General features: G+C 37.0%; 1 protein-coding gene across 2 annotated transcripts in view; it reads right to left on the bottom strand.

Annotated features, from left to right (window-relative positions):
• Nucleotides 1-27,647, bottom strand: part of GPATCH2 (G-patch domain containing 2) — a 172,900-nt gene that overhangs the window by 4,318 nt on the left and 140,935 nt on the right. For both annotated transcript variants that reach the window (XM_044266826.1, XM_044266828.1), the window contains one exon: nt 12,545-12,633. In XM_044266826.1, coding sequence (XP_044122761.1) covers nt 12,545-12,633 — 89 coding nt within the window. The remainder of the gene's footprint in view (nt 1-12,544; nt 12,634-27,647) is intronic.

Below are 27,647 nucleotides of genomic sequence, written 5' to 3'. Positions count from 1 at the left end.
AAGCACAACTGTTGGCATCCCTAATTCCTAGGAATTGTTTACACTGTTCTAATCCTCTTCTTGTTATTTATGATTTGGACTAGAATAAGTCTTTTCTTTCTCCTTCTTCCATTTCTACATTTTGATCACTATAGACGCAGACAAGAAGGGAAAAAAAGAGGAAAATAAAATAATAAATAAATACAGAAACTATTAAAGTTACAGATGGTGCTATACATAAAATAATTCTTCCCCTTTCCCTCTATCCCTGATCTCCTACCTCCATTTCTTATTTTGGAAAAGGACACTGGGCAGTGCTTATCATGAGATTTAGAAATAGCTCTTGTTTTTAGTACGTTCCTAGCAAAGATGACTTAGAGATGCACCTATTTTAAGCATTTTCTTTTTGATGGCATTTTCAAAGATTGACTTTTAGTTTGAATTTTCTTGGAGGCTCTTACGGAAACAAGTGAGCTCATGAAATGTACATTCGATTCTAGGGGAAAGTGCAGAAGTACCAATTATCTAAAGTCAAAGGACTGAAGACATTAACAGATGTAAAAGTCAAGGAAACGTAAGAACTTGACTCCCTCCTTTAGCCGCACACTTGGCCTTGGGCTGTGGGCACCTGAGGTAGAGCAGGCCAGGGCTCTGAGGGGTCCGTTTCTGTTCATCCTGGAGCAGCAGCTGGGAGCCTGTGGTGTAGGAAAGGGGAACCTAGCCAATCTAGAGGTGACCAGGTAAAAGCAATCACAACTGTCAACTCTCAAAAAACAACAACAACAAAAAAAGGGGCGCCTGGGTGGCTCAGTGGGTTAAGCCACTGCCTTCGGCTCAGGTCATGATCTTAGGGTCCTGGGATTGAGCCCCGCATCGGGCTCTCTGCTCAGCGGGAAGCCTGCTTCCTCCTCTCTCTCTGCCTGCCTCTCTACTTGTGATCTCTGTCAAATAAATAAATAAAATCTTAAAAAAAAAAAAACAAAACAACTGTCAACTCTCAGAGCATGTCTTGTGGTTACTCCCCTTGCAGAAGGGAAGTGATTATTGGGCGCCTGGGTGGCTCAGTGGGTTAAGCCGCTGCCTTCGGCTCAGGTCATGATCTCAGGGTCCTGGGATCGAGTCCCGCATCGGGCTCTCTGCTCAGCAGGGAGCCTGCTTCCTCTTCTCTCTCTCTGCCTGCCTCTCTGCCTACTTGTAATCTCTGTCAAATAAATAAATAAAATCTTTAAAAAAAAAAAAGGGGAAGTGATTATCAAATGAATACTGGAAATCATGGGGGAAAGGGGGTGAGGGCATCTTAAAACAACCATTGTTTTAATGAGAACATACACAGCCCCACCTCCTACACCAGAGCTTTCCAACATGTCAGTTGTGGAACTCCGAGGTCGCAAACTTACAGCAATGCTGCCGCGGCTTCACCATTCCCTCCCTAGTCCTTCAGGGCCCAAGATCGTCTCACTTTTCAAAGTTCCGAGGAGGCCTCTTGTGTATATACTAGCTCAGCTTGGGGTCCAGCGTATTTCTGCTCTGAAATGTGGGTGGCTGTTTCCCTGAACAGTTTGAGGACTGAAATGGGGAGCTGCTAACGAGATCACTCACGACTCTCTTTGAGGCACCCCCACAAGCCCCCTCTACCCCTTTTCCAACATCACTAATTTTTCCTCCCTGACTGGGGATTATGAGGGCACCTTCTACTCCATCCCTTGTCCTCTGCCCCCAACCAAGAAGGCTGGGACTCTCAGGCCCTCTCCTTCTCTTAGATTATGTTTAGGACGGATCTTCAAGCACCGGTAACAACCACAAAAGTATTACGTATGGGGCTGCAGTGTATAATGTTCTATTTCTTGGCCCAGATGGTGGTTACAGGAATGGTCAGTGTATTATTTCATCCTTTAAAAAAAAAAATTATTTCGTTCTTTAAACAGTCCCTCTGCATTTCCATGTGTTCTTTGGGATACGTATTTCATGGTAAAAATAAATCATAATATACAAAATAGCAAGGTTGAACCCACAGTTTTATTTTATGTGGTACTTTGTACCTAGCATTCTGGAGAGAACAAGTGGATTGTTCCCCATGATTCTGAGTTGTAGAAGAAAGAAACTGCAAAGTGCTAGAAATCAGTTTTAATAATGGACATTCATTTACTCTGATCAATTGATTTTCAAAGCCCTTTATTGGACATTGTGGTAGTTTCAATCTTCAGTACGTTGTGGGACTGAGAATGGAATACATTTGCTGAATTAGTAACAGGCAATAAATAAGAACCAGGTTACCACAATGAGTCAGTTTTGGATTTGTTAAATTGGGTCTTAGTTCACTGAAACAAGTATCTGAACGTGTAATGGAAAAAAAACCTTTTAGTTGAGAACAGCTTGAATGACAATGACTGGTATATCAAAAATTCATAATTCATTATGTGTGTGTGTGTGTATATATAATATATATAATAGACATGTATATATATATATATAAAATATCTCTCTGTGCACGTATGCACACACCATATATATAATATAAAGAATGGACCCCTTAGTTACACACACGCGCACACACACAAAACTGAAGAAAAGCCTTTTGTCAAAATTCCTCCCTAATAGGGTTGCTGGGGGGAAGGGGTTTGCCAGAGGGGGGTGGGGATATGGACATTGGGGAGAGTATGTGCTATGGTGAGTGCTGTGAAGCGTGTAAACCTGGCGATTACAGACCTATACCTCTGGGAATAAAAATATATTATATGTTTATAAAAAATAAAAAATTAAAAAACAAAAACAGAAAACAAAAAAACTCCTCCCTAATATAAGAAAAAGAGCCAGTGGAGTTTTATTTTGAAATTACGATTATGGTGGCAACCCAGACAGACCTCCAAGATAGCTAGTATTTTCTGAACAGCCACTGATCAGGTATACAAGGTTGAACAGTGCACTGGCATCCTGTCCCACATCCTTGATTTTTATGTGATTGTCAAGAATTAGTTTAATTCCATCTATAAGCTCAAATTGCATCAGAGGTCTAATGGTGTTCTGGGCTACACATCTGTTTAATCATATTTTGGATACAAAAGCTTGCTAAAGTTCAGGTTTAAAATTAAATATTTAAGAAAAGATATGAGGCCAATTTAATACACCTCTTAAAAAATGGCTAAATTGCAGTTATTTCTCAGTTCTAAAAGGAACAGCAAATGGTAATTGAGTATCACCATTTAAAAATGTTGCTATTTCAAGCATGGTGGTCCCATACTTGTGTTTTTTATCTAGATGTTAAAGAACTCACTCTCTCTCTGTTTTTTAGGTGCTGCTTCCTTCTCTTTTTTTAATGAAAATAAATAAATAAATAAATAAAAGGTAAAGCGGTATCTTGTACTTTCAAGTAAAAAAATTAAAAAAAAAAAGAACATTTAATTTCTCAAATGCTAAGCCTTTCCACATAGAAACATGGATTCCCAACAAGAAAAAAAGCTTTTCTATGCAACCTTAAAGACAAGGTAACAGTGAGTTCATTTTTCATGGACAGTGATTCTGGAGTGAGATCTACTGTTGTCTCTCATCCTTTTTATGAGATTAAGACTTGGGACTGGAACAACTCAGTCTCTGCACAGCATCCTACAACCATAATTTCCTTTCCTTTTGCTCCTGGCAGTGCTAAATCTTTTAAGTCCTTTCCTGGAAAGCTCTCCTCCTGCTCTGGCAATTTTAGCAATACCTAGCTTGCTCACCCTCCCACGCTCCTGACCCCAGACCCCTTCATGCGGGATCTCACCTCTCTCTGACAGCTGAGTGGGTCTTTCCCCCTCACATCTTCCTGGGAGTTTAGAGGATGGTAATTCACTTGCGTAATTGGCTCAAGAGATGAAAATCTTGTATCGGCCTCTCCTAGCTGCTAATCTGTCCAGATGACTGCAAGCCTAATTGGCAGCTTGTTTAGTAATTTGGCTCCTAAAGTGTTGTATTGATGTTGGATAAACAGCCAATGGAAGGGGAGGTGACACACGCTGCTTCCTACAGAACAGCTAGTGCACCCTACCTCAGTCCCTCCCCCGTATTCAGGACGCATCTGAGCATTTGCAGGATGCGCTCACTCCTTCTTCCTGTCCCCTTCTCCCTAGTACTTTACTAGCCAGCTGGGGGGCAGGGCTATTATTATTATTGGTTATTAAAATCACGAGTTATAATGTAGTCCTCTGTTCTCCGTAACTAATTTAAGGACATGGATTTTTTTGATTACTGTTAAGAAAGGAAAGAGCATTTAGCACAAGATGTGAGAAAATGGTAGGTGTTACTACTCTTTGTCAGATGTTTTAATGATTTCATTCTTAATATAGAAGAGCCTGATTCAGACAATTCTGCATTTTATCTGCAATACTGTAGGCATCTTTGACATGAATTTTGCTAAATCAAATCCATTCAAGTCCTTAACTGCTTAAAATCAAGGCACATACTTTTTAAATAATAAAAATTTAATGTAGAACTAAGTCCTCCCCCCCCCCAAAGTGATGAATACTTTGTAAAGAATGAAAGACATAATCTATATTGACATGTTTGGAGAAGTTTTTTTTCTTTTTTTTTCTTTCTTTAAAGATTTTATTTACTTGAGGGAGTGAGAGTGACAGTGAGCAAGAGTGAGAGACAGCTCCAGTAGGGGGAGGGGCAGGGGGAGAGGGAGAAGCACACTCCTAGCTGAGCAGGGAGCCCCAATGCAGAGCTCCATCCCAGGAGCCTGGAATCATGACCTGAGCTGAAGGCACAGGTTCAACTGAGTGAGGCACCCACAGCACCCCGGAAGTGTTTTTATTAATAGATATTTTGGTTGTACAGAAATATATTCTTTATGGAATCATTATAAATCAAAGAAGAGTGTTTTAAAAAAAACTAAAATAAAAAATTCTTAAAACTGTGTTGGTTCTGAAGGCACAAGGAGATGTTTATTTACAATGATATATAATCAGGACCATTTATGGTTTGCCTACTGTGTACCAAGCATATGGTTTACTTGTTAGGCATATGACATTCATTATATCCATTTCTCATAACAACTGTGCTAGGAAGGAATTATGGTCGGCCTTGGAGACATGATATCATTTGACCATGACTACACAGGGATTAAGCAAGATTCTAACTTTGCTTAAGTTTACTCCAAGAACCTATACACTTTCCATGAGAATTAATGGCAAATAAAAAATTTTAGTGACAATGATACTTCAAACAACTTAAAAAAATTAACTGGGTTAGGTTGCTGGGGGGAGGGAGGTTGGGAGAAGGGGGGTAGGGTTATGGACATTGGGGAGGGTATGTGCTTTTGGGTAAATTGGAAGGGGAGATGAACCATGAGAGACTATGGACTCTGAAAAACAATCTGAGGGGTTTGAAGTGGTGGGGGGGTGGGAGGTTGGGGTACCAGGTGGTGGGTATTATAGAGGGCACAGCTTGCATGGAGCACTGGGTGTGGTGAAAAAATAATGAATACTGTTTTTCTGAAAATAAATAAATTGAAAAAAAAATTAACTGGGTTATAGCTGAATTGTAATAACTTCTCTCAATTTGCATAAGGACAATATACAGCAAACATACACTAACAGTTGGATAACAAAATATAATGATGTCTGCAGCTCTTCAGGTTACAAACGGTTCCATAGTCATCATTTCTATTGATCTTCCTTATCAATCTAAAAGACAGGTATTATCAGTTCCATTTTACTGATAACACTGAGGTCTGAAGAAGTAACACACCTGCCCAAAGTCAACTAGCTAGAAAGTGTCCCACTTAGAATGTGGACTTACATTTGAGTCCATATGTTATCCTTTCACTGACTGAACATTTGACTTAAAATATTGTATAACCAGTACTTTGTTATGTCATTTCTTTTGCTACATTCTCCCAAATGACTGAGATTTCACTGTTAACAAATTTCAAACTCCTGAGAAATTACTAGTCTAAACTAGGATACCAAGTTGTTCTGAAGACCGTGTTTCAACTCTCTTGAAATACCTAAAGATTCATTTGCTTCCTGTAAATCCAGTTTATCTGGCAGGTATTTAAATTATAATTTAAGTTTTAGATGTACTTGTAAACATTTACAAGTTTTTAAAAAAATCTATTATAATAATCTCTGAATTTAACCGATGCATTTATTCCATTTACATTTATTGTGATCATTGGTGTATCTGGACCTATTTTTCTTGTATTATTTAATGTTACTTATCTTATATTCCTCTACCTTTTTGTGGAATTCTCTGTATTTTTGTTTCTTCCTTTCTGGTGTCTCTTGCTTGCTTCTATCAGCTTGAAAATTAAAATATTTTTATTGGTTTAGTGATTACCTTTAAATATCAACATGCATACCTGACTTATTATTTCTTCACATTTCCATACTGTTGTCCAGAATTTTACTTCTATCTTACTTTAAAAAAAAAATTTTTTTTTATTTATTTGAGAGAGGGAGAGCACAAGCAGGGGGTGGGAGGAGGGAGGGGGAGGAACAGGCTCTATGCTGAGAAGGGAGCCCGACACAGGGCTCAATCCCAGGATCCTGAGATCATGACCTAGGCCAAAAAGACTAAGCCACCCAGGCTTACTCCATCTTACCCTTAATACACCCAAATTAATCATCTTCATGGGCAATGTCATCATCATTATTAACTTTTATATATTCAACATTTTAGCTTTATGAACATGTTTAACAATCTCTTTGCTCACAATTTCTTCTTGATTTTGATTTTTTTTTAGGAATTCCATTCTTCTACATGAAGTATTAAGCTTAGTAATACTTGGTTTTTACCTGAAATTGTCTTTATTTCATCCTCACTCTTGGGAATAGTCTAACTGGATATAAAACACCATGTTGATGGTTATTTTATCTCTGCACTTTGAAAATTTTATCTCTTATCTTCTGGACTTTACTGATGTTTTTAAGTCTGCTGCCAGTGTAATATCATTCCTGTGTAGGTTACATCTTTTCTCCCTGGCTGCTAATTCCTTTTCTTTCTCTTTGGTGTTCTTAAATTTTTCTTTCTTTCTTTCTTTCTTTCTTCTTCTTTTTTTTTTTTTTAACAATGCGTCTAGGTATGACTACTTTTATATTTACTATTTTCTGATAAAGACTTGTACTTTTTGAATATGAATATTCACATTTTTCTTCAGTTGTAAGAATTCTATCATTTTCAATGAATTCAGTTAAGATGCTCCATGAATAATGGACCTCCCTATTCTTTCTACTCCATTTGGAAATTCTATTAGATATATGTTGAACTTCATCCTCTTCCAAGTCCTCCAGCCATTCTATCTCCCATATTTTTATCTCAGTGCTTCTTTTAGGTAATCTCTTCAGATTGCTTTTAAAATTCACTGTTTTTTTTTTTTTTAATTTTTAATTTTATTTTATTTTGGCTGGCTGTATTGAGTGTTGTTTAACCCATCCAATGAATTTGTAATTTTTAAGATTTTTTCATAATAAGTAAGAATCTCAAATTTCTCCTTGGTTCTTTACCATACCTATCTTATTTTTTTCTACAGCTACTTCTTTTTGTTTTTAAATTGTTTATAACTTTTTTTTTTTTTTAAGTTTTGGTTTATGAAGGTGACTTCACTAGGTTTTCATTTGTGAAATGAAGAGAATCATTGGGGTTTAAGCCATGTACCACCAAAGTGGCTCTGCATTTGTTTCAAAGACCAGTTTTTCTGTTCATTTTTTGACTTGGTGTAATTTTAAACTAGAAATTCATATGAGGTAGGCTCTTGGTTATGTATTTTCAGATTCTTCTACTTGGAGCTTGGGTATAAATGAAATTCTTTATTTTCCTGTGCCTGTGGATAAGTTTTGTTCCTAGTCTGCCCTCTTCTAAGGATAGAGCTTTCCAGAGGTTCCGGCTTGATAGGATCCTTATACCCAACTCCTCAGCTTAGTTCCCCTCCTACAGGGGCACTAACCAAACTACCTCAGGATTACCTAGACTGGCAAAACTGGGCATGGGCATGGGGGCTGCTAAGGACCATTCCTGGTTTTGAACAATTTCCTTCTTTCAGTATCATTTATGCATCTAAAGAGATGGCTTCGTATATTGTTCAGCATGGCCAGCTGTTCTGTAGTTTGTATACTTTCTCATTATTTAGGCTTTTATATTGTCAGGAACATGATTATTTTTAATCTAATGTGGATGTTTACCCTCTCCTTACGTGTTCCTTGTACCAAATGATAATGGAGAGCTGTCTGAAACTCTCCTAAAACACCAGACTGAAAGGCAGTTTGGTGGTGCATATATCAAGAGGACGGAGGTGATATGTTTCTTAGGCTTTTGCTATAGGTTCAAGTGTAGTTTAGTTTCAAAATTAATACCAACCATCTCTCCCAAAAGTGCCCGTTTTAAAATCCTGGGAGAGATAAGATAATCTAGAGTGGTCATATAGATCCAGTGGTAAAAGAAAATAAAAACATAATTATTGATAAATAAATTTTGGACAACTGAAGAGATATAGCACCTTGGAAGGGCACTTGGCTATACTGACCATTTCCTGATTATGATTAGTATGACTTTTAATTAAAAGCACACTTTAAAAAAATCTTCATCCATTATTATGATTTACAAGTCGCCTTTATTGCCTTAAGTATTCATGGAGATTATTTTATTATTGAAATATCAGTAGGATGCTGAGGAAGAAGTCCGAAAGTCACAAAAAAGCTGTAAAGCAAACTCTTGCCAAAATCTTGCATATCCATGACAGAGCAGCCTGAGCCAATATCTATACCAAGAAAGTGAACTTTGCTAGGCATCTCTTCACATAATATAAATAAATGCATAGAAAAAAGGTGGACCCCCTATGATGACTATTTTTCCTAGGATATCAGTTCAACAGAAAGCAAAATAGTAACAGCAAATACTAATTGTGGATAACAACACATTTAATACTGAGGTAGCCTCCATATTTCAAAAAGCATACTCCCATCTTTTCACTATCAGATCCTTAATAAGTTAAGACTTCTACCAAAAACACAGACCATAACTAACACTGCTGACTGGCTTTTAAGAATGTGTTAATAATATCCTTCCTATTTCGTTCGCTGCTTTTCTTCACCTTTAAAGATGACATTTTTCAAACTATAAAATGCATTCTGCTGGCAAACCTTCCTGCTTCAACAGTTCTCAATTTTATAATAGTCAATCTACCTCCTTTGCTACTGAGACACCTACTGTCTTTTGGTTTGTGACTTTGAATGAGGCAGAGAAGAAGCCATACATTTAAAAATCAATAGCTAACCTTATCAATATTCATTTTCTTTTGTCAATACAAAATACAAAGGTGAAAGAGCAGTAAATAAGCTAAAGCACTGAAATAAATTCGGTGTTCCTGTCACAATTAATAAATGTGCAACCGATAACACTGCTGGCTAGTCTTACAAAGCAAATGACATTATGCCTCAATACTACTGCTAACACAGGGTGAGTAAAATCCTCAACACACTAGCAGGTAAAGATCAGATTTTGGGTTACTAATTTCATAGGTGACTTTTAAAAAGTATTTATTATGTACACAATATGTAACTGTTTATTCTTAGAGTCTTAAATTGTTGTATAAACCCTGTTCAGGATTATAAAGTTAAGAGTGCCAAATTATAGTTTTCTGACAGTGTTTTGGTAAATGTTTTCTAAACCTGCCGTTTAACTGTGTCACTTTCCACATATAAATCAGAGGGATCATTACATAATATTTGAGTTGTTTGCCTTTTAACTCTTATCCCCTATTTCAAATGAGACATAGTTATCTTTACCTGCATTTTCCCTGCTTAGACGGAATGCTGACTAAAGGCAAAAGGATGTGTGAAAACATATCTCAATTCAATGTGTTTTTTGGGAGGTCTGTGAGGGCCTATAAAATGGGGAGATATTCACTTTGAAATACTTCTACTTCAATTCTGGAAGCTTAAATATAATTGACTATTATAAGGCTGAATATACTCCAGAATTTGAAAATTATAATTTTCAGAGACAAGATGATCAAGGATTCATAACCTCATTATCAAAGTGTATTTATGCAAACGCATTTCTTACTTGAATTTGGGTAATAATCTTCACCTTAGAGTTGATTCATTAGTATTAGAAGATATTCTTTTTAAAACTGAGGACTTTTAAATAACCTCATTCTCTACCTCTTTGAGAGGAACAGTTATGCATGGATTTAAAAAATGCACTGGAAATGAGTAACATAATTCTCTTACTCCACTACTGTAATTACAAAAATGCATTAAATTTCTATGCATTCTATTCTTTAAGCGAAAAAAAAAAAATCTTGTAACATAACCAAAATCCCGACTCTTAAGAGAATCACAACAGTTCTGAAATACAACGTTTGGAATATGCCGGTATAAGCTTATGAATGTTTTAGGCTAAAGTTTAATGTTTATACCCATACTCCGTATAAATGATTTCCTCTGATGCTACTGAGTTGTAACGTCAAAATCACCTTGTAGAAATAATTATATTATCCTCTCCTCAACCATTAAGCATTTTCCTTCTCACTTCACATATGTTCAGAGTGTTAGAACCTGACCCTGATATTCTCTCTTCCTTACTGCAGGCACTAAGGTGCTTTAGTTCCATCCCTAAGATTGTTCTTGTACTATTTCTGCCACTAATGTTTGAATCATTGAAAGATAAGAGAATTCAGGGGACCATTCAACTGGAATGGGGATATTAAAGAATCTTACACCTGCCTTATGAAAGATTTGAATTGAAGAACTTATGACATGTATTTGATCTAAAAGTGGCTATATGTTCCTGTGGAAAGATATATTAGAAGTATTCTCATGAATGTTCTGCATCTCTACCTAGCAATATTTAGGTAACTCTTCTATGAAACTTAAGATATAATAGCAGGTTCAAATAAACATATGCAACAGAACAGTCTTTAAAATATATTCTTACAAAAAGGCCATATGTTGTCATAGAAAAAACAGGGATTTAGGAGTCATGCAGGGAGATGTAGGCTTGAAACCTCCCTTTGCCATTCAATAATTACTCTCTTCTTAGGGAACGAAGAAAAGCCCATCACTTCTCTGAATCTTAATTTTACGGTGTAAAGTGACGCTAATACTCTAGCTCATAAAGCTGTTACAAAGATAAAATGAAATAACAAACTTTCTGTTACACAGTAGGCACCCAGTAAGTGGTAAATATTATTCTACATAAATACACATTCCACACACAGGTGTTTCTTACTTCCAAATTCTGAAAATTCAGTATAGCTACAAGATGATGATCAATATTATATTTACCCATAATCACATGCATAATTTCTAATTTTATATTTAGATGGAACTGCTCCAATTTTAAGTCATTCAATTTTTTAGTACTGAACAGATCTCCTAAATAGAGAATTAAAGCTTCACATCTTTTATTTCTTTGTAATCACCATGTCAAGATTTCTTCCCTCCTTCTCATCGTTTATTCTCCTGGTTGACATGGATATTATTTTCATATTCTATAAATCATCATGGAAAAAATAACTTTTCCTATAAAGTGCTTCCCAAATGAAGTTAAAGTTTATAAATATGAATGGTTAAGGATCCCAGGCAATAGGCCAAGGCTATTATTCTTTGTAACTGACCAAGTATCTATACTGAAAACATTTCTTAAAATTCAGTTTGCTGCAACACAAATCCTTATTCTTAGGTGGGTTTCTACATTTTAATGCCCAGTTCTTCCTCCTTTCACTGGTTTTTATCTCTGCCTTCCCTATCATTGCTCTTGCATGAGATTTTGTTAAACACACTGTTATTCATGTTCTTCACTACTAAGCTTGGGCCTTTGCCCTTCTAAGGTTTCCTGACCCCTCTGGTCTAGTGACTTCTCTCTGCTCAGCACTGGTAGTTTCCCCTATTTCACACTCATTAGAATGGAAGATTATTAGAAGGATGTGATTTTTGAGGTGGAAATGAGAGACTTTTTATTCTAATGCAGTTTTTTTTGTTTCTTTGTTTTGTTTTGTTTTTTTAAGTAGGCTCCATGCCCAATATGGGGCTTGAACTCACCTCCCTGAGATCAAGAGTTGCCTGCTCTACTGACAGAGCCAGCCATGCACCCATGTATAAATATGGGAAGACTAGGACTGTTGCAGAGCTGGGACTAGAAACCAGACTGATGCATTCATGGTTAGCTTTCCATCTTCCATAATATGGGGCTTTGTGTTTTGAGGCTGCTCCTAATACTTTTGAATTTCTTACTATTAATTTCTTCTGGAGTTATTTGCCTTTTCATCTACTTATGCCTTGCTGTCCCAACCAGTCTGTAAATTTCCGCAGGCCAAAGACACAGCTTTTGAAGTTTTTGTATCCTTTTAATACCTCACACAGAGTCTTGCATTCGGGTAGGTGTGTAGCAAATATTTTATTGATCGGCTGCCTGAAAAATCTAAACAAGGAACATGCAATATATCCTGACACCAAATGCAAATGATTTAATAGCTGCTTGTAAACTGTGCCTCTTCTTCAGTGTAAGTGATTTAGAATTATCTGTATTTTCCAGTTGATGATTTATGAACTTTATATTTGTGTTCTGGCCCAACCCCTTTTTGCTTTACCTGATGTAGTAGGTCCAGGCAAAGGTGCAGCTTTTCTTCTCCGTTTGATATCTCCTGTGCATAAGGATCCTAAATGCATGCTTGTTTGCCTACAAGTAATTATCAGAAAAAACTATTAACAAAGGAGGAAAAAAATGACACATAAATACACAGCTTGTATAATCTGAACCTAAATCAAAACATTCTCAACAAAGATGGAGCAGCATAGTAAAACCACCAATCTTGTTTATATCGAAACATAATTACGTTTGTTGACAAGCGTTCAGCAGCTAAATGCGCCATCATAAATTGTTACTGGAATGAATAATATAAAAGGAATGCTTTTTAATTTTCAAAACTGGCAATCTTTCTAGCTCAACATAAAATCAAGCACTGTTGCTTCTGACAGGAAAATAGCTAAGATTAATTATCTAAAGAGATCACAATATTGTTGCTAGGTTATCAATTGGTTACTAATGCTTTACTGTCAGAGCAACATTTATTACAGGAAAAGTATGATCAATTTCTTTTAGGATATTATGTGGCAGTGAATTTTCTTAAAACACTTTAAACAGACAGAAGGAAATAGTGATGTTCTCTCTCATAATTCGTATGATTAGAATTCTCTAGTTAATTGTTTATTAGCTAGGTGAGGAAGCATAATTTTGAATGTGTTAATGTTGGTCTTCTTCCCCTAAATATGCCAACATGACACTGGATTATATTTATAAAGACACGATATATAAGAACTGAGAAGCAGACTTTCTGCTATTCTTGAAGTTAGTTAGAATTGGATGATTTTGACTAATCATGGACTCCTAAATTTAAAAGTTTTGGAAAAATTAGAAATGGCCCAATTGGAAATCAAGAAAAAAATTATACAAAGATGGAAAGGATTTAAAAGTCTTCAAACATTTCAAGCTCTAAAAGGACTCTGTTCATTTCCTGGATCACAATCCCTGATGTGGGGTTGGGATAGTATCTGGGGATCATGAAGCAGAAATAAATGATGCATGTTTACTAGAGCACATGTTCCTTTAGTAATTCATAGAGATATCGGGTAGTATCCTGACATTTCATATTTAACCTAGCAAGGCCTGTTGGATCAGTCTTCGCTATATCCAGTTATTTCTGAATAGACCAACAAACTTTGTTCACCAAACATTTGTTCCTTTTCATCTTCTCATGAATTGTATTCCTTCCCTTTAAGTTCCAGACTCCTATTTCCATTGTCCTTAGTTCAGGATGACATATATACCTCTTTTTGCCTCACTGTCTTTAGAATCTCATGCTTGTGTGGGTTCCCTGAATGTACAGAATTTAATTTGATTTCTTCCTGTTAATCTTTCAGTTTGATTTTTAATCTAGCTAGAAAAATCTTGAAAGACAGAGAAAAATTATTTTCTCCCCTACGTACCCAGATTATTAGACAAAAATTTAAAAAGAAAAAACTGATTCAGGTAAAAACCAAGATATATATTTATACACATATTCTCAGGTATTTAAATATAATGAAAAGATGGGCACTAATTTTACTGGGAAGTAAAATTTACTTATAGTTTCTACCTATAAGGCACAAAGTACAGTACAATAATGATCTGGCTGATCCACAATCAAATAAAAACACTGTCAGAATCTATCAATATAGGTAATAGCAACAGACAATTTGTCTAGTTTTCTCTTCCTTTTGTATTGAGTGCATACTGTTTCTCTGTTAGAGAATAAATATATACACTTATTAAAATATTTTAAAAAATTAGTTCATTCAGGTAGTGACTAACTTTGCAGAAATACACACACACACACACACACACACACACACACACCAAAATCTTTTTAGATATGCAAAACTGTCTGGGTTTTGAGGTGTGGTCCTGGCTCCAACGCCTCCCCCCTCCAAATTAAATAAATAAAAAATGGTTATGATTCCATTTACTTTTTAAAAACTATTAGATTTAAAAAAACTACAATAGTATCAAAGAAGACACATCCTTTTTATACAAAATCAAAGAATTCACTTATTCAGCAAGCATTTATTAGTACCTATTCTGACTTAGCATAAGATCCCACAGAGGCGGTGACAGTGAAGAGTAGGAAAGAAGAGATGAAGATACAAAGGACATGGAATGTTCACTTCCTATTATTGGAGGAATTTACAGTCTCAGTGGGGAGATTAAGTCACGAGTGCATGAAATACTCAGGGACAGTGGTGGCAGTGGTGGGCAACACCAACTTTATTGGCTATCACTAGAGATTATATTATTGAGGCCTTATAACAATTTGAAACATGTTTTGTTGAATATACCTTTTTTCTTTTGTAGAGAAATATTTGTGCCTTAGTGGAAAACTACACTTTTAGAGCCTATTCTTCTTGTTATCAGACTCTTGATTCTATGGAAGCTAGTTTACAACTAGAAGTTATGGATGCCTGAGAGCAATGGGAAATAATTCCAGTCTACAGAAATAAAAATGAATTGTCCTGAGGAAGGACAATCTTCCCTCCTGTGGAGAAGTCAATTCTGCATTCATCTGCCCATTCACATCTACACTCCTTAATCCTTATAAATCTGTGTTTCTTTGACTCCTTCTTTGAACTCCTTAAAAGATCTGCTTGGTTCCCTCATTAACTCATGAGTTAAACAGTATCTCAAACACCTATTCATTTTATAGCTGTGACAGAGTCATGATTTTACCTTTTTGTACAATATTATCCTTTGACATCTGTGATCCCTCTGGAAACCTCTCCTAGCAAAAGACTGCAGCAACATTGACTCTGTAGAGAGTATACCAGACAGGCTCAGATATCAGCAACAGCTGAGGAGGAGGGAAAGGGAACATTCTGGAAATGGAAATAAAGTGGGAATCTGAATTCTGAGGCATGGCCCTTTTGTTACTGAACTGTAAACACCAACCCATGGACCATCTACTTCTGATCCTCTTGTTGAAATATAATAAATATCCTTAGTTTAAGCCATTGTTGGTTAGGTTTTCTATACCTGTTGCTCAAAGTATTTATTTTATTTTATTTTTAAGTAATCTCTATACCCAACATGGGGCTTGAACTCACAACCCCGAGATCAAGAGTCTCATGCTCTACTACTGACTGAGCTAGTCAGGCATCCCTTTGCTGGAAGTATTTTAAACAATAAAGAGTTTATTCTGGTCCGAGATGTCTGGGGAACAATCTTTCGAGCAGGAAGTATATAACTTGAAGGAAGAAGAATGCTGGGGCTGGATCAGGGCCCTATATGTCACATATGGCTGTGAAGCTGTCTGGATTTCATAGCTGACATGGAGTCATTAAAGATCATTAAGCAGGAGAGATGGTTGGGCAGGTTAGAATCCTGGGACGCCAGTAGAGAGCAGGGTTGGCCAGGGTTGAAACTGATGAGATGCAGGGCAACAAGGTTTGCAAAATCCAGACACATAACTGCTTCCCGTATCATGGAACTTCTTTGTGTTGGTCTATCTGAGAAAGAAAGTGGGCAGGCAGCCCATGAAAAGTCTTGATTCTGGATTATTAAAAAAAAAAAAACAAAAAAAAAACAACGAAAACCAAAACAAAAACCCAAAAAACCCCCCAATGCCAGGTTTTATTACTTTCAGACACATTTAAAGCTCAAACCAAGGTTAAAAAAAAAAATTAGTCAGGAGGGTCCTTCTTTAAGAAATACATTTTTGGAAATAATTAGAAGAAATACGTGAGGGTCTGACACATCGTAAGTACCCAGTATGAGTATTAACATTGCTGGCTTCCACGTCTGCTGTTCTGGTACTAATGGCATGTAATCAGAGTCTTCTCATTGCTTGAAAAATAATTCTGCAAAGTCAACATTGCCTTTAAGACTTTATCTTTTTCTTTTTTTTTAAATACTATTAAGACTTATTAGGAAGGCCTGTTTACAAACACGGTGAAAAACAAATCTTAGGAACAATCTCTCTTTTAAACCTCTTTTCTCATCTGCTGGACCAAAAATTCCCTTTCAGTCATCTTTACAGAATAAATGGAATACAGCATCTTCACTCAACTCCCCTCCTCCACTCCCAGCAGAGCCACATAAAGGAAAGGAGATACACAAACATTCAAGGAGAATAAAGTTCAAGTTAATAAAGTCAGTACATTGAACCCAAAGACCTGAGCCATAAGAAAAACAGCTGGCTGCATTTCAGTAATTCTATCAGGAATTGACTATCTGCTACAGCGCATTCCGAGATCTGGATTATTGATCAGTAAGATTACCCCATTCAGGCTTGTCCATCCCCCTTTTCCTTCAGACAGATGCACTGAAGTTGCTACGAATAACACGGACTAAGGTCTACTCTGCTGTTCGTTGTCACTCCTAATGTAAAATGTAGCAGTTATTTTTTAATTTAAAATCAATGAGTGCCTCAAAGGAAGCCTTGTTGCTTTAGTCTAAATGAGTCATTTGTTTTTGCAACGCAGAATACTTGGATTACTATTCAAGGTGATAGGTGGCTTTGTGTGTGTGCACACGCACGTGTTTGAGTGTGTGTGTGTGTGTGTGTTTTGAAGAAGGATAATGCACTGTCTTATGAACAGACCCGAAGTTATTAAAAAACAATGTTAAGATTTTTTTGTGAAGGCGCTGCAAGGAAATTACCAATCAACTATACCAGTGTGTTTGTTTCTGTTAACAGTATTTGCCTGCAGTGGAGGAGAGGGGAGACCAATCAAAGCCCAATAACTTTATAATTACTCACACCTTTACTATTAAAGGTAAATAAACATATCTTTAAGTGGAAAGGACCAAGAAATAATGCTGTTTTTGTTTTGGATTAGTAAGTATTGTCAGTTATGATGTGAAACATAGTTTCTCATATACTGATTCTGAAGATTTTCCTATTAAATATTAGAAAAGCAGAACTCAGAAAGAAGTCTTCATTTTGTTTTGCTTTTGAAACACACTTCACATGGTTTATCCCCTCATCCTTTTAAATGGTGCGGTGATAGGAAACTGGGCATTTTATCTGGAGGAAAACAACAACAACAACAAAAAAACAGGAAAAAACAAAAAGGGAAAACAAAACAAATCAAAAATCCTAGTGAAAACCATCTTGCCTGAAAACTTGGCTTTCAACATGGGCTGACAGGGACAGAAGCCGGCAGTGTCAAACGCAATAATATTAAAGGGAAAAGAGGAAGCACTTGTCCCTTCATCGTACGCACTTACAAACAGAGGCTTTTCAGAGAATTAGGCCTAGTTCAAGTTGCCCCCTGGATAAAATGTGTTCCCAAGCAGCCTCAGACAAGCTTCAGAGGAGCGACAAACAGATGTGACTATGGGCCCTGGCATTTGGCAAGAACACTCATTGTCAGTTAGAAAAATATAAGCATGGACAGGGCATCAGCTGCACAGAAATGAATCAGGTCTGCAGTGTCACTGGAGGAGGTGTCTGGTGGCCTAGAGAAGTCTCCGGGCTGGAAAACCCAGCTCCGTTGGGAACTTCCTCTTCTAGATCCAAATGACCCTCTCCTCCCCTTTGATGTCTCAACATACTAAATCAAAGGCGTTAACAGCAGTATTTCTTTTTCTGTTGTACTAAAACACACATGGAGCATTAACTACCATTTAGTCTAAGTATTTCTTAACTGTGAACATTGCATGAAGTCCTGGTTTTTAATGGTGTTTCTTTCTAAGCCCCTTCTTGTTCATGAAGCACCCTTTTTTCTAGTCTTGTCGATCATGCCCTACCTGATTCTGGTGCCTTCTCTCTCTGTGGCTTTGGTCATCTGACTTCATGTTCTGTCTCGAGTCCATTTTCCCTCTTCCTGGACTAACCCTGACTTAAGAAAGTCAGAGTCTAAGGTTTAAAACAGTGCACTGAATTTAGTACTTGTGTCCCAGGAGCTGAGCCCTTGCTTTATTCTGGACTTACCTACCAGTCATAAGCCTCCCAGTACCTTAGTTGTTTTGGATTTAGGTCTTTCCTGGATATCCCCAAATGCTAAGGTCTGCCCTGAAGGGCAACCTGGTGACTGAGGCAGTCTCCAATGCTGCTGGCAGACCCTAGCCCAAGCATCAGCTGCCCCTGTCCCCCTTCTCTGCTCACTGCCCACCTGGGCCGGGACGTCTTGACGCTGTGTCCATTAACATCCAATTAGCTGTGGTCTGAATGTGACCCCACCGACAGTGATCTGGCCTGTCAATGTGGGGTTCCTCTCAAAAGCCGATGAATTTATCCTGTCGGTGCCCCTCCGCCCTGTCCGAGTTCTAGTCCAGACCTACTTCTTCCCAGTCTGCTTTAGCCTGCTCCAGTAACCAGTGGCTGTGGCCAGAGCTAACATTACTCTGAGTTTCTTCTGTGCCTTGGTGTGTGCTGATAAGTACTTCCCTCCGTAGCCCCCAGTGTGGGCAGCAAGTGTGAGGTAGGGAAGGCTGCATCAGGAGGCCTCTGGGGAGCTCAGGGTCGGGCCGCACTGCCCAGCCATTCAAGGGCGTTCTGGCTCCTCAGAGCAGTGTTCTAGTGGCTCAGCTGTCCTGAGGAAGGGGGACTGATGGCGGAGCTGGTGGGAACTTGCATGTGGTCCCACAACCTGTTTGCTCTGATATCGCCATTTCTCTCCCAACTAGTTCTCTCAGAAAGCCTACTTGTTGCTGTATTTGTCAAGGTTGAAAGAGGATTTTACCAGTCGTTGGCATGTTACTTAAACTTTGCTTCAATTTCTTTGCCTTCAAGAACTGTGGTTAGACTAGTACTTACCTCAAAGGTTTATCTGAAGATTTTATCTAGAAACCGTTTGTGTCAAAGGTCTGGCACAGTACCTGTATAGAGTAAGCAATCAGTAACTGTTGGCTACTACATTATTGTGGCTTTCGTCCCCACTTCACAGATTGGGGAATGCTTCACAGAAGCAGCCCAGGGCAAAGAAAAGTTAAGTAATTGATGCGGGATCCAGGGAACTGATAGGAGGCTTCTGTGGTGTAATATAACCAAAAGAAGGTCTAGCATAGTGTCACTGAACAGATACCAAATAAAGACATTATGAACTCATTATATCTAAACACTATCAATGTGCTAAAACAAGGATATAATTAGGATCATTTCTAAATAACAAGTAAGTATTTTTTGGACAGTTAATAAAAAAGTTAATTTTTCTTTAGTGTTTGATTCTGTCTGCGTTTATAAATGTGTCATAGTCTGTAAGAGTAAGTCCTCATTTTTCATTAAAAAAACAAAAAAACAAAAAACAACTCAATAAAAACCCAGAAGAGTCTTGCAACTCTGAAGCCCACTGTCTCAAATTTTCTCTTGGCCACCACTTGGTACTTCCTATGTCAAAAAAGTTTTAATTCCTCCAACTGGTGTGTTTCATGCTTTATCTAAGGCCCCGAGGGTCTGCTATTGTTACCATTCCTTTTGTGTGAATTATTAAACCCAACTTCCATATCCCTAAACAGCTCTTATAAAAGCTGCTTCTTTTTGTACCTCATTATTATTCTAGACAAAGGGTACCTAAAAGGTGGTGGTGACTGTCTCACTCCATTTAGGTAGGTATCTTGAGATAATCACTAGAATATTCTGAGCATATCTAGGTGAGAACATTCTCACATCTAGAAGAGAGTTAAACCTTTCATAGAGCAAATTATTCATAAGGTTTCAAAAAATCTCTTTGGGAGAACCGCTGTTACATCTTGGCTCCCATACTTCCCATCTCTGTCCAAGCCCTACGGATATTTTTAAGGAACTGCTGGTCACCAAGGCCATGTACATGACCTAACACTGGAGCAACCTATTCCACCCACTTGAGAAAACTTCCTCTTTATGTTTCCTAATTTCTACCATCTTTGAGAACTTAATCTTTCACCCTTCACAGTTTTCCCAGAGTCCTCAAATCTAAATGTTCTTTTTAAACTTTCCTAACTTCACTCTCCTTCTAAGAACTTTTCCTCTACATTTCATAGCAATCTGTGTTTCTGTCTGTTGTTACATATATCATATGGTCTGGCCCAACTTGTTTTCAGATTAGAGGGGACTGTCAGCTAAAAACACTGGAACAACTTAAGGCCAAGAACCATGTGCAATTTCACGGAATCTAACTTGGCTTCTGTCATATATTAGAGGCACAATAAATATTTACTGAACTAAAACAAATTAAACTATTGTAAAAACTGTTGCCTCAACGTTTCATTTGGCAATTAATCATGCATTTTTTGTGATAACACTTCTTCCTTTAAGTGTTTATTAAATTTACTCCAAAACATTCATTTAACAATTAACAAAACTTGATCAGGTATTCTACTAGATGCTAAGAAAACACAAATATGGCTCCTACCATCAAGGGGCTCATAGCATAATGCCGGAAACACAAGAAAGAGAAATTACTATACAGTGTAATAAGTCCATAAGGTTATGGTTGTAGACCACCTCTTTGGGGAAACAGGAAAATTCATTTCGCCTGAGTTCAAATTTGGATATTGTCTCTCCAAGCAGAATCTAAGATATTTGAGGCATCTTGGGGTATTCTTTTATTCTTCACATCATAGTACCTAGGAAATAGTAGGCACTTAGTAAATGGATATTGATTTAATTTCTTCAATTCCTAGCTATAACTATGTATTTCTGGATCTGTTTATCAATGATATGTAGTATAGAGTTTCAACAATAAATTTATTCCAATTTCCTCAAGAAAATGATGTAACAAAGCTAGTGTTAAGTCTTAGGAGGGATTAAAAATTATGCAAAAGAAACACAATTATTTTGAATATCTCCATTAAATGCAAGAGGCTATGTGTCTACATTTAAAAAATTGGGATGTTGATCCCGATGACATCTTGCATCTTACAAAGAAGAACTATCAATTCAGACACAGATTCAGATATAACACCACATTCTCTCTGATTATGACACCATGTAGTATTTCTTAAGATGATACGGTTGGCATTTATAATGTCCATTAATAAAGCTATGGAGTGTTCTTAATAATATTCCTAACTTTTTTGAGTAAATCCATGCATTACTCATTTTCGTATCCACTTTCTTCAGTATAGTATATAATACTTGTACGTTTGTTGAACTGACTTCTTACTATAATCTCCTATTCACTCTTTCTGACTCTAAGCCAAAGCTTTATTAAGTGCAGTTCTTAGGGAATATTTTGGAATGGATGTGCTGAATTTCTTTCCTTCACCAGCATCAGAGAATGATGGAATTAAAGGGGCAGGGCAGAAAATGTTATTATTTTTTTTATTAGTTTGAATACATGTTAGTTTCTTAAATCTTAGAATTTATTACTGAATTACCAGGAACATCAAAACATATTCAGTGACAACTACATATGGGGTATTATGCTAAGTATTTCACATACGATAGGTCTGAGGAACCTAAGGTCCAGAGAAACTGTTACTTGTCAAAGATCACATAAATAGAAATGAAGTTATTCTATTTGAGCCAAGGAAAGCATGCCTCTAAAGAATAATTTTTCCCCTATACCATACTGCCTCATTCAACTAAGTTTATTATACTCCATTTAAAACATGTCTACTGAAAATGTAATGCATGCCATGCCCTATGCCATAAAACAGGATTGGGAAATAAAAAAGATATGGCTTTCATTTTCTAGGGGTTAAAGTCTACCGATCATGTGGGAAAATGATTTCAACTCAATATTCAGAGAATTCCAAACCAGAGTGTAAGGCAGTCCAGGACCTCGGTGAGAGAAGACGTCTAGAGAGGCATGACTACCTTGAAGCGCGTGTACCGCATGCCATCTTTGGGGCTCTGTGAGCAACTCAACAAGACGGGAGTGAGAACATACGGAGACATGGGGGGAGAAGTCACCTCCCTGCACACATCAAATTTTAAGAAGTTCAATGAATCTGTCCATTTGCCATTATTTTAAATTCTCTAGAAAAAAGGAATGAAATGCCTGCTGGACTGAATTAATCAGTTTATTAACTAATCAATAGTTGAATTCAGTGGGGGAAAAAGTCTGTCCCTAATTCTTTGTAGAAGTAGCTTTGGATAGTTTTGTAGCTACGGTCAGGAAGTTATTGGCCTGGTGCAGAGATGGAGTTCCATGGAGATCCATTTCCAAGGTAGCTTTTGAAGTTGAGAGGCTCTGTTCATTCAACAGAGTTTACAATTTACTTTCATGGCTGAGTTGGCAGATACAGGCTCAAGACTGAGCTCAGTTTTGGTATTCTGTAAAGTGTCCCATGATGACTTGCTGCAAGGGGACTGAGACTAATGTCCTAATTCTATCTGCTGTAATGAACATCTGTAGAGTACAACCACTGAAGAGCAAAGGCAGATGTGGCTGCCACTTTCACCTCCACACTGAGGAGGTAATAAACACTGGATATTTTAATAATAGGCTGGAATGTCTTAAAAGTTCTGAAAGATGTAGGGAGTTATTTCTACTCTGGAATATGTCAGACAGCACTGCCATTAGATGCAAACTTACTTGAATTTAGGTTAAATTATTGTTTATTGGTGGAATTCAATTGGGAATCTATGACTTAGCTGAAATGCCACCCCCTTTAGGCAGCCTTATCTGACTGTCATTGTCAGAATAATCTCTCACTCCTTGGAGAAAACAATGATTTTTACTTTAAGCTACAGCTATATATCTACATGAACCAATACTCTATTTAGACTGTAGATTCCCTGAACGCAGTGGGGCCACATCTGATTTATTTCTTTAAGTAGATTTCCCTCAGCACTTATAAGCCTTGCCAATAACAGGCACTTATTAAATCATTATTGAATAAAATTTAACAAGGCATGCCAGAGTTTTGATAGTAACTTGTTTTTATGATAATCAATATCTTTATTGAGGTTCCGATTTCTGTAATAAATAAATGCTTACTTATGGGAATAGAAAATCACAAAACGAATTCAGTTCCTATCTTGGGCTTCAGGGTGGAAGTATGTGCAAAATCAAACTTGTATATATGTAAGTCAGCTTTTAAAGTCTAGGCAGGCATCTAATGCAAAAGTGTTTCCCTTTACATAATTTTGCGTTTTGCTAAGTTGCTAAGTGTAACTTTATGAAAAGAATGCTTTTGGTGCCTTCTCTTCCATGATGGTTTTTGGCAGACGAATGAACAATATGTACATAAAACTTTTACACACTTGTTAGCAAATGTTTCCTAGACTGTGAAATATACTCTAATAGCTAGGGAAGCTATCGGGGGCTTGTGCTGACTACATGAACACTAAATGTTCAGTGATCAAGAGAAAGTATTTCAGGATTCTCCTAGTTCTATTCAACTCGAATACCTACAAAGTTGGAATGCATTATCTTATATTCAGAATCAGTTATGCCATCAAGATCTTTAACCAAATATCCTTTCTCATTTTGGTAATTCAGGTCTACTACTCTTTATATTTGGAAGGTCTATTGTCTTTAAATGTCCACAGAGAAATATTCTACCAAAAATTAACTTCAAATAAAAATGAAGTCTTTTCTCATTTTCTCATTTACATTTACATACATTTACTCTTTTCTCATTTACATTGCATTTCTTTAAAGAACATGCAGGCCTCTGTATTTTTTTAAATTTCAGACACTGAATGCCAAATTAACACCAATCGTTTTAGTCATGGTTTCAAAATGCTGCCACTCTCTCTGTTACATAATGCACAAATAATCCAAAGTGTTTAAAATTACTATTTTAGAAGAGTCAACAATTTTGTTTAAAGATGAGACAGCAAATTTAAGAAGATGGTCGAGTTCATTTTTATATGTCTTAGGAATAAGACTCGAGGAAAAAGACATTACCGTGTAAATTACCTGGCATTTGAGCTGGGAAAGCTACTGGACCCCTCTCTCCTTCCTCACATGCAAACTGGGAAAAATAACAGTATCTACTTCAGAGGTTAATTTTGGAAATTAAATGAGATGAAATAAATGCATTGTTGACACTCAGGGGATCTCAGCTATTTTGGTATTTAACCAGAAAAATGATGGGGAATTTTTTTCTTCAATTTTAGGTAGTATATTTTAAATTCCCTGTCTTTGATCCTTCTTAACTTCATATCTGGAGAGGTGTTACAGCACAGTGGTTAAGAGTGTGGACTCTGAAGCCAAGAGATGAAGTTTCATTGCTGCTTCTCCATTTAACAACCTGGGCAAACCTAGGCAAGTTACTTAATTTTTACACCTTGCCTTTCCCATCTGAGAAATGGAGGTAATGGTGGAACTGTTCTCAAAGAGCTGATGTGAGGGCTGAATGTGTGGCTCACTGCATGCTCTCAGTTAAGTCTTGACTATAATTCCCCACAGACAAGAGAGTTTGCTTATGGTAAACTGAACACTGTATTGATTCTGTTGCTTTCTTGTCCCAATCATAAGCTCAAAGAAGTAGAGAAATTCTGGGAACCAGAACATATTTTGTTTTTAGAGTATGAATGGGGAAATATAACAGGTTTATCATTAGCTAAGAAGGTCTAAATATATTCTATAACATACAAATGTGTCATGTATGCAAATACAACAGAACACGATATACCAAATCAGAAGTTGTCAAGCTGATTTTCCACTCTACTTTATATCTTTTTTATGAATCTTAAATCCTACTGCAGCAAGGGCAGAGTTTATCTGAAGAATGAAAGCAAGCTCACTGCAGCTGGTTTATAGCATTCAAGGTAGGGAGTATTTAGAGATGAGGCTGGAATCGTCAAGAGGGGTAGACCAAGAAAGACCTTACAAGCCACATTTAGGACTTGATCCTAAAGGCAATGGGAAGCCATTAATAATTCATGTGTTTGTGTGTTTCCATCTATTTGTTTTTTTACAGTTTTATTGAAAAATAACTGACATATGAAAAATAACTGACATACATACCTGTATTAGTTTAAGGTGTACAAAATGATGGTTTGGTTTACATTCATTCTGAAGTGATTACAGTAGGTTCAGCTAACATCTATTTTTTCATATAGTTACAATAAAAAGAAAACAAAGAAAGAAAGAGAAAAGGAAAAAAAAATTTTTCTCCTTGTGATGAGATTGGTAGGTTACTCTCTTAACAACTTCCCTATGTGTCATATAGCTGAGTTAACTATGGTCATCATGCAGTACCTTCCATCCCGAGTACTTATTTATCTTATAACTGGAAGCTTGTTATCTTTTGACCACCTTCTCCAATTTCCCCTTCCCCACCCTCTGTCTTTGGTAACTATAAATCTGAATTTTTTCCCCCCTTTTCAATTCACATTTAAGTGAGATCATAAAGTATTTTCTCTGTTTGATTTATTTCAATTAGCATAATACCTTGAAGGTCCATCCATGTTGTCTCAAATGATGGTAGGATTTGCTCTTTTCTCCTCCCCTATGGCTAAATAATCCATTACACACACACACACACACACACACACACACACACACACACAGCATCTTGATCCATTTATCCACTGATGGGTACTTAGGTTGTTTCCATGTCTTGGCTAGTGTAAACAATGTTTCAATGAATATGGGGGTGCAGATATCTTTTGGAGTTAGTCTTTTTATTTCTTTTGGATATATTCCCAGAAATGAACTTGCTGGATCATATGATAGTCCTGTTTTGATTTTTTTGAGGATCTTCCATACTGTGTTTTCCATAGTTGCTACACCAATTTACAACCCAGGAACAGTGCATAAGGAACCATTAAGAATTTTTAAGTACACACAAATAGATTTGGGTATTCCAAATGTCTTTCTGGCTATTTTATGGAGACTAAATGAAGGGCACAAGAGTGAGAGGCTAAAATGAACCATGGATGGAGTCCAGGTTTTCCTGAGTAGGAGGATATAAGATTCCGGAATGCAGAGATTGTACACAGTATGTGGGTTCCAAACACATGACCTAGACTAGTGCCTTTTATATACTTGGTAAAAAAAAAGTCCTTAAAAAAAAGTCCTTAAAAACCCCTTAAAGGTGTGTGGAAGTAGTGTATGAAGCATCATTGTTAAAAGAAACATAGACATTACTATACTAGAAGACCAGAAAATCATGACACACTAGATCTATCAGTAGAGAAATGCAGCCCTGACCATGTATTGCTCTAATCACTTACTTCCACTCTTAAAAATAAGCAGATTATGAAGAAGTCCTGGAATATTCTGGGAATATGGTGGCAGTGGCACTTTTGTTTCTGAATCTATACAGCATAACCCGAAACCCCCAACAACAGCTAGCCAAAGACAGATGACAGCATCCAGAAAACAATTAGAAAGAAAGTTAAAAAAAAATTCCAGAAATGAAACTAGACTAAAATATAAGAGAATAAAGAGGATGGAGGAGAATAGAAGGTAATGAAGAACAGGCTGCAAAGTATAAAAACATCCAAAATAAAAGTAGAGAGAAAAAGGATCATATAAGTGATACTACAAAAGACAGGCAAAAAAGATCCAGTATATGTATAAGAGAAACTTTTGAAGCAAAAACAAAGCAATGAAATGATAGAAATATGAAAAACTGTAACTGGAGGAAATCTTAAAATTTATTCCAAAATAATAACAACTACTTCAGAAAGAGCATACTTCATCCTTGGGGGAAAAATACCTTGAATGACCATACCAGAATACAGTCTATTGTAGCTCTTGGGCTTTAAGGAGAAAGAAAATATCATTGAGCATCCAAGCAAAAATAAGTCACTGAAACATGAAAGGAAACCAGACTCCAGCAGACACTGAAAACAAATGTTTCATACAGACAATGCAGGAACCTATTTATTGAGGAAAGAAGACAGGAGCTATGGGTTGTAAATCTGGCCAAAGTGACCTTGACATGTACAGGTCATGGAAGTCAAGGGACACTGTTCCACGAGCCCTTCCAGAGGAAAACAAAAAGAACAGAGAAACACTGACTGCAGATGTGATGGGGATCATTATATTTATTTTCCAAATTTATACCTAATGAACGGAGCTAGAACCAAAACTAGACCTGAAACGAAGAAGACAGCATAGGATGGATTGTTCATGCCTCCGAGAATGTATACAGAGTACATGTATCATAAAGGGAGAGAAATGAAAAGTATATAGGAAGATGGAATGAGTTTGCTGATTGGCCTACAGATATTAGCAGAGTATCATCGACTTTACATCCAGTGCTTGGGAGAGGACTGAAGGGCAAAAGAGGTTACTAGCTGACTTCAGGATAGGTCCCAGTAGGGAACC

Source organism: Neovison vison, chromosome 10 (assembly GCF_020171115.1).
Source record: "Neovison vison isolate M4711 chromosome 10, ASM_NN_V1, whole genome shotgun sequence".
Lineage (NCBI taxonomy): Eukaryota > Metazoa > Chordata > Mammalia > Carnivora > Mustelidae > Neogale > Neogale vison.
Note: the sequence above shows the minus strand (reverse complement) of the source record. Positions and strands in the feature narration are given on the sequence as shown.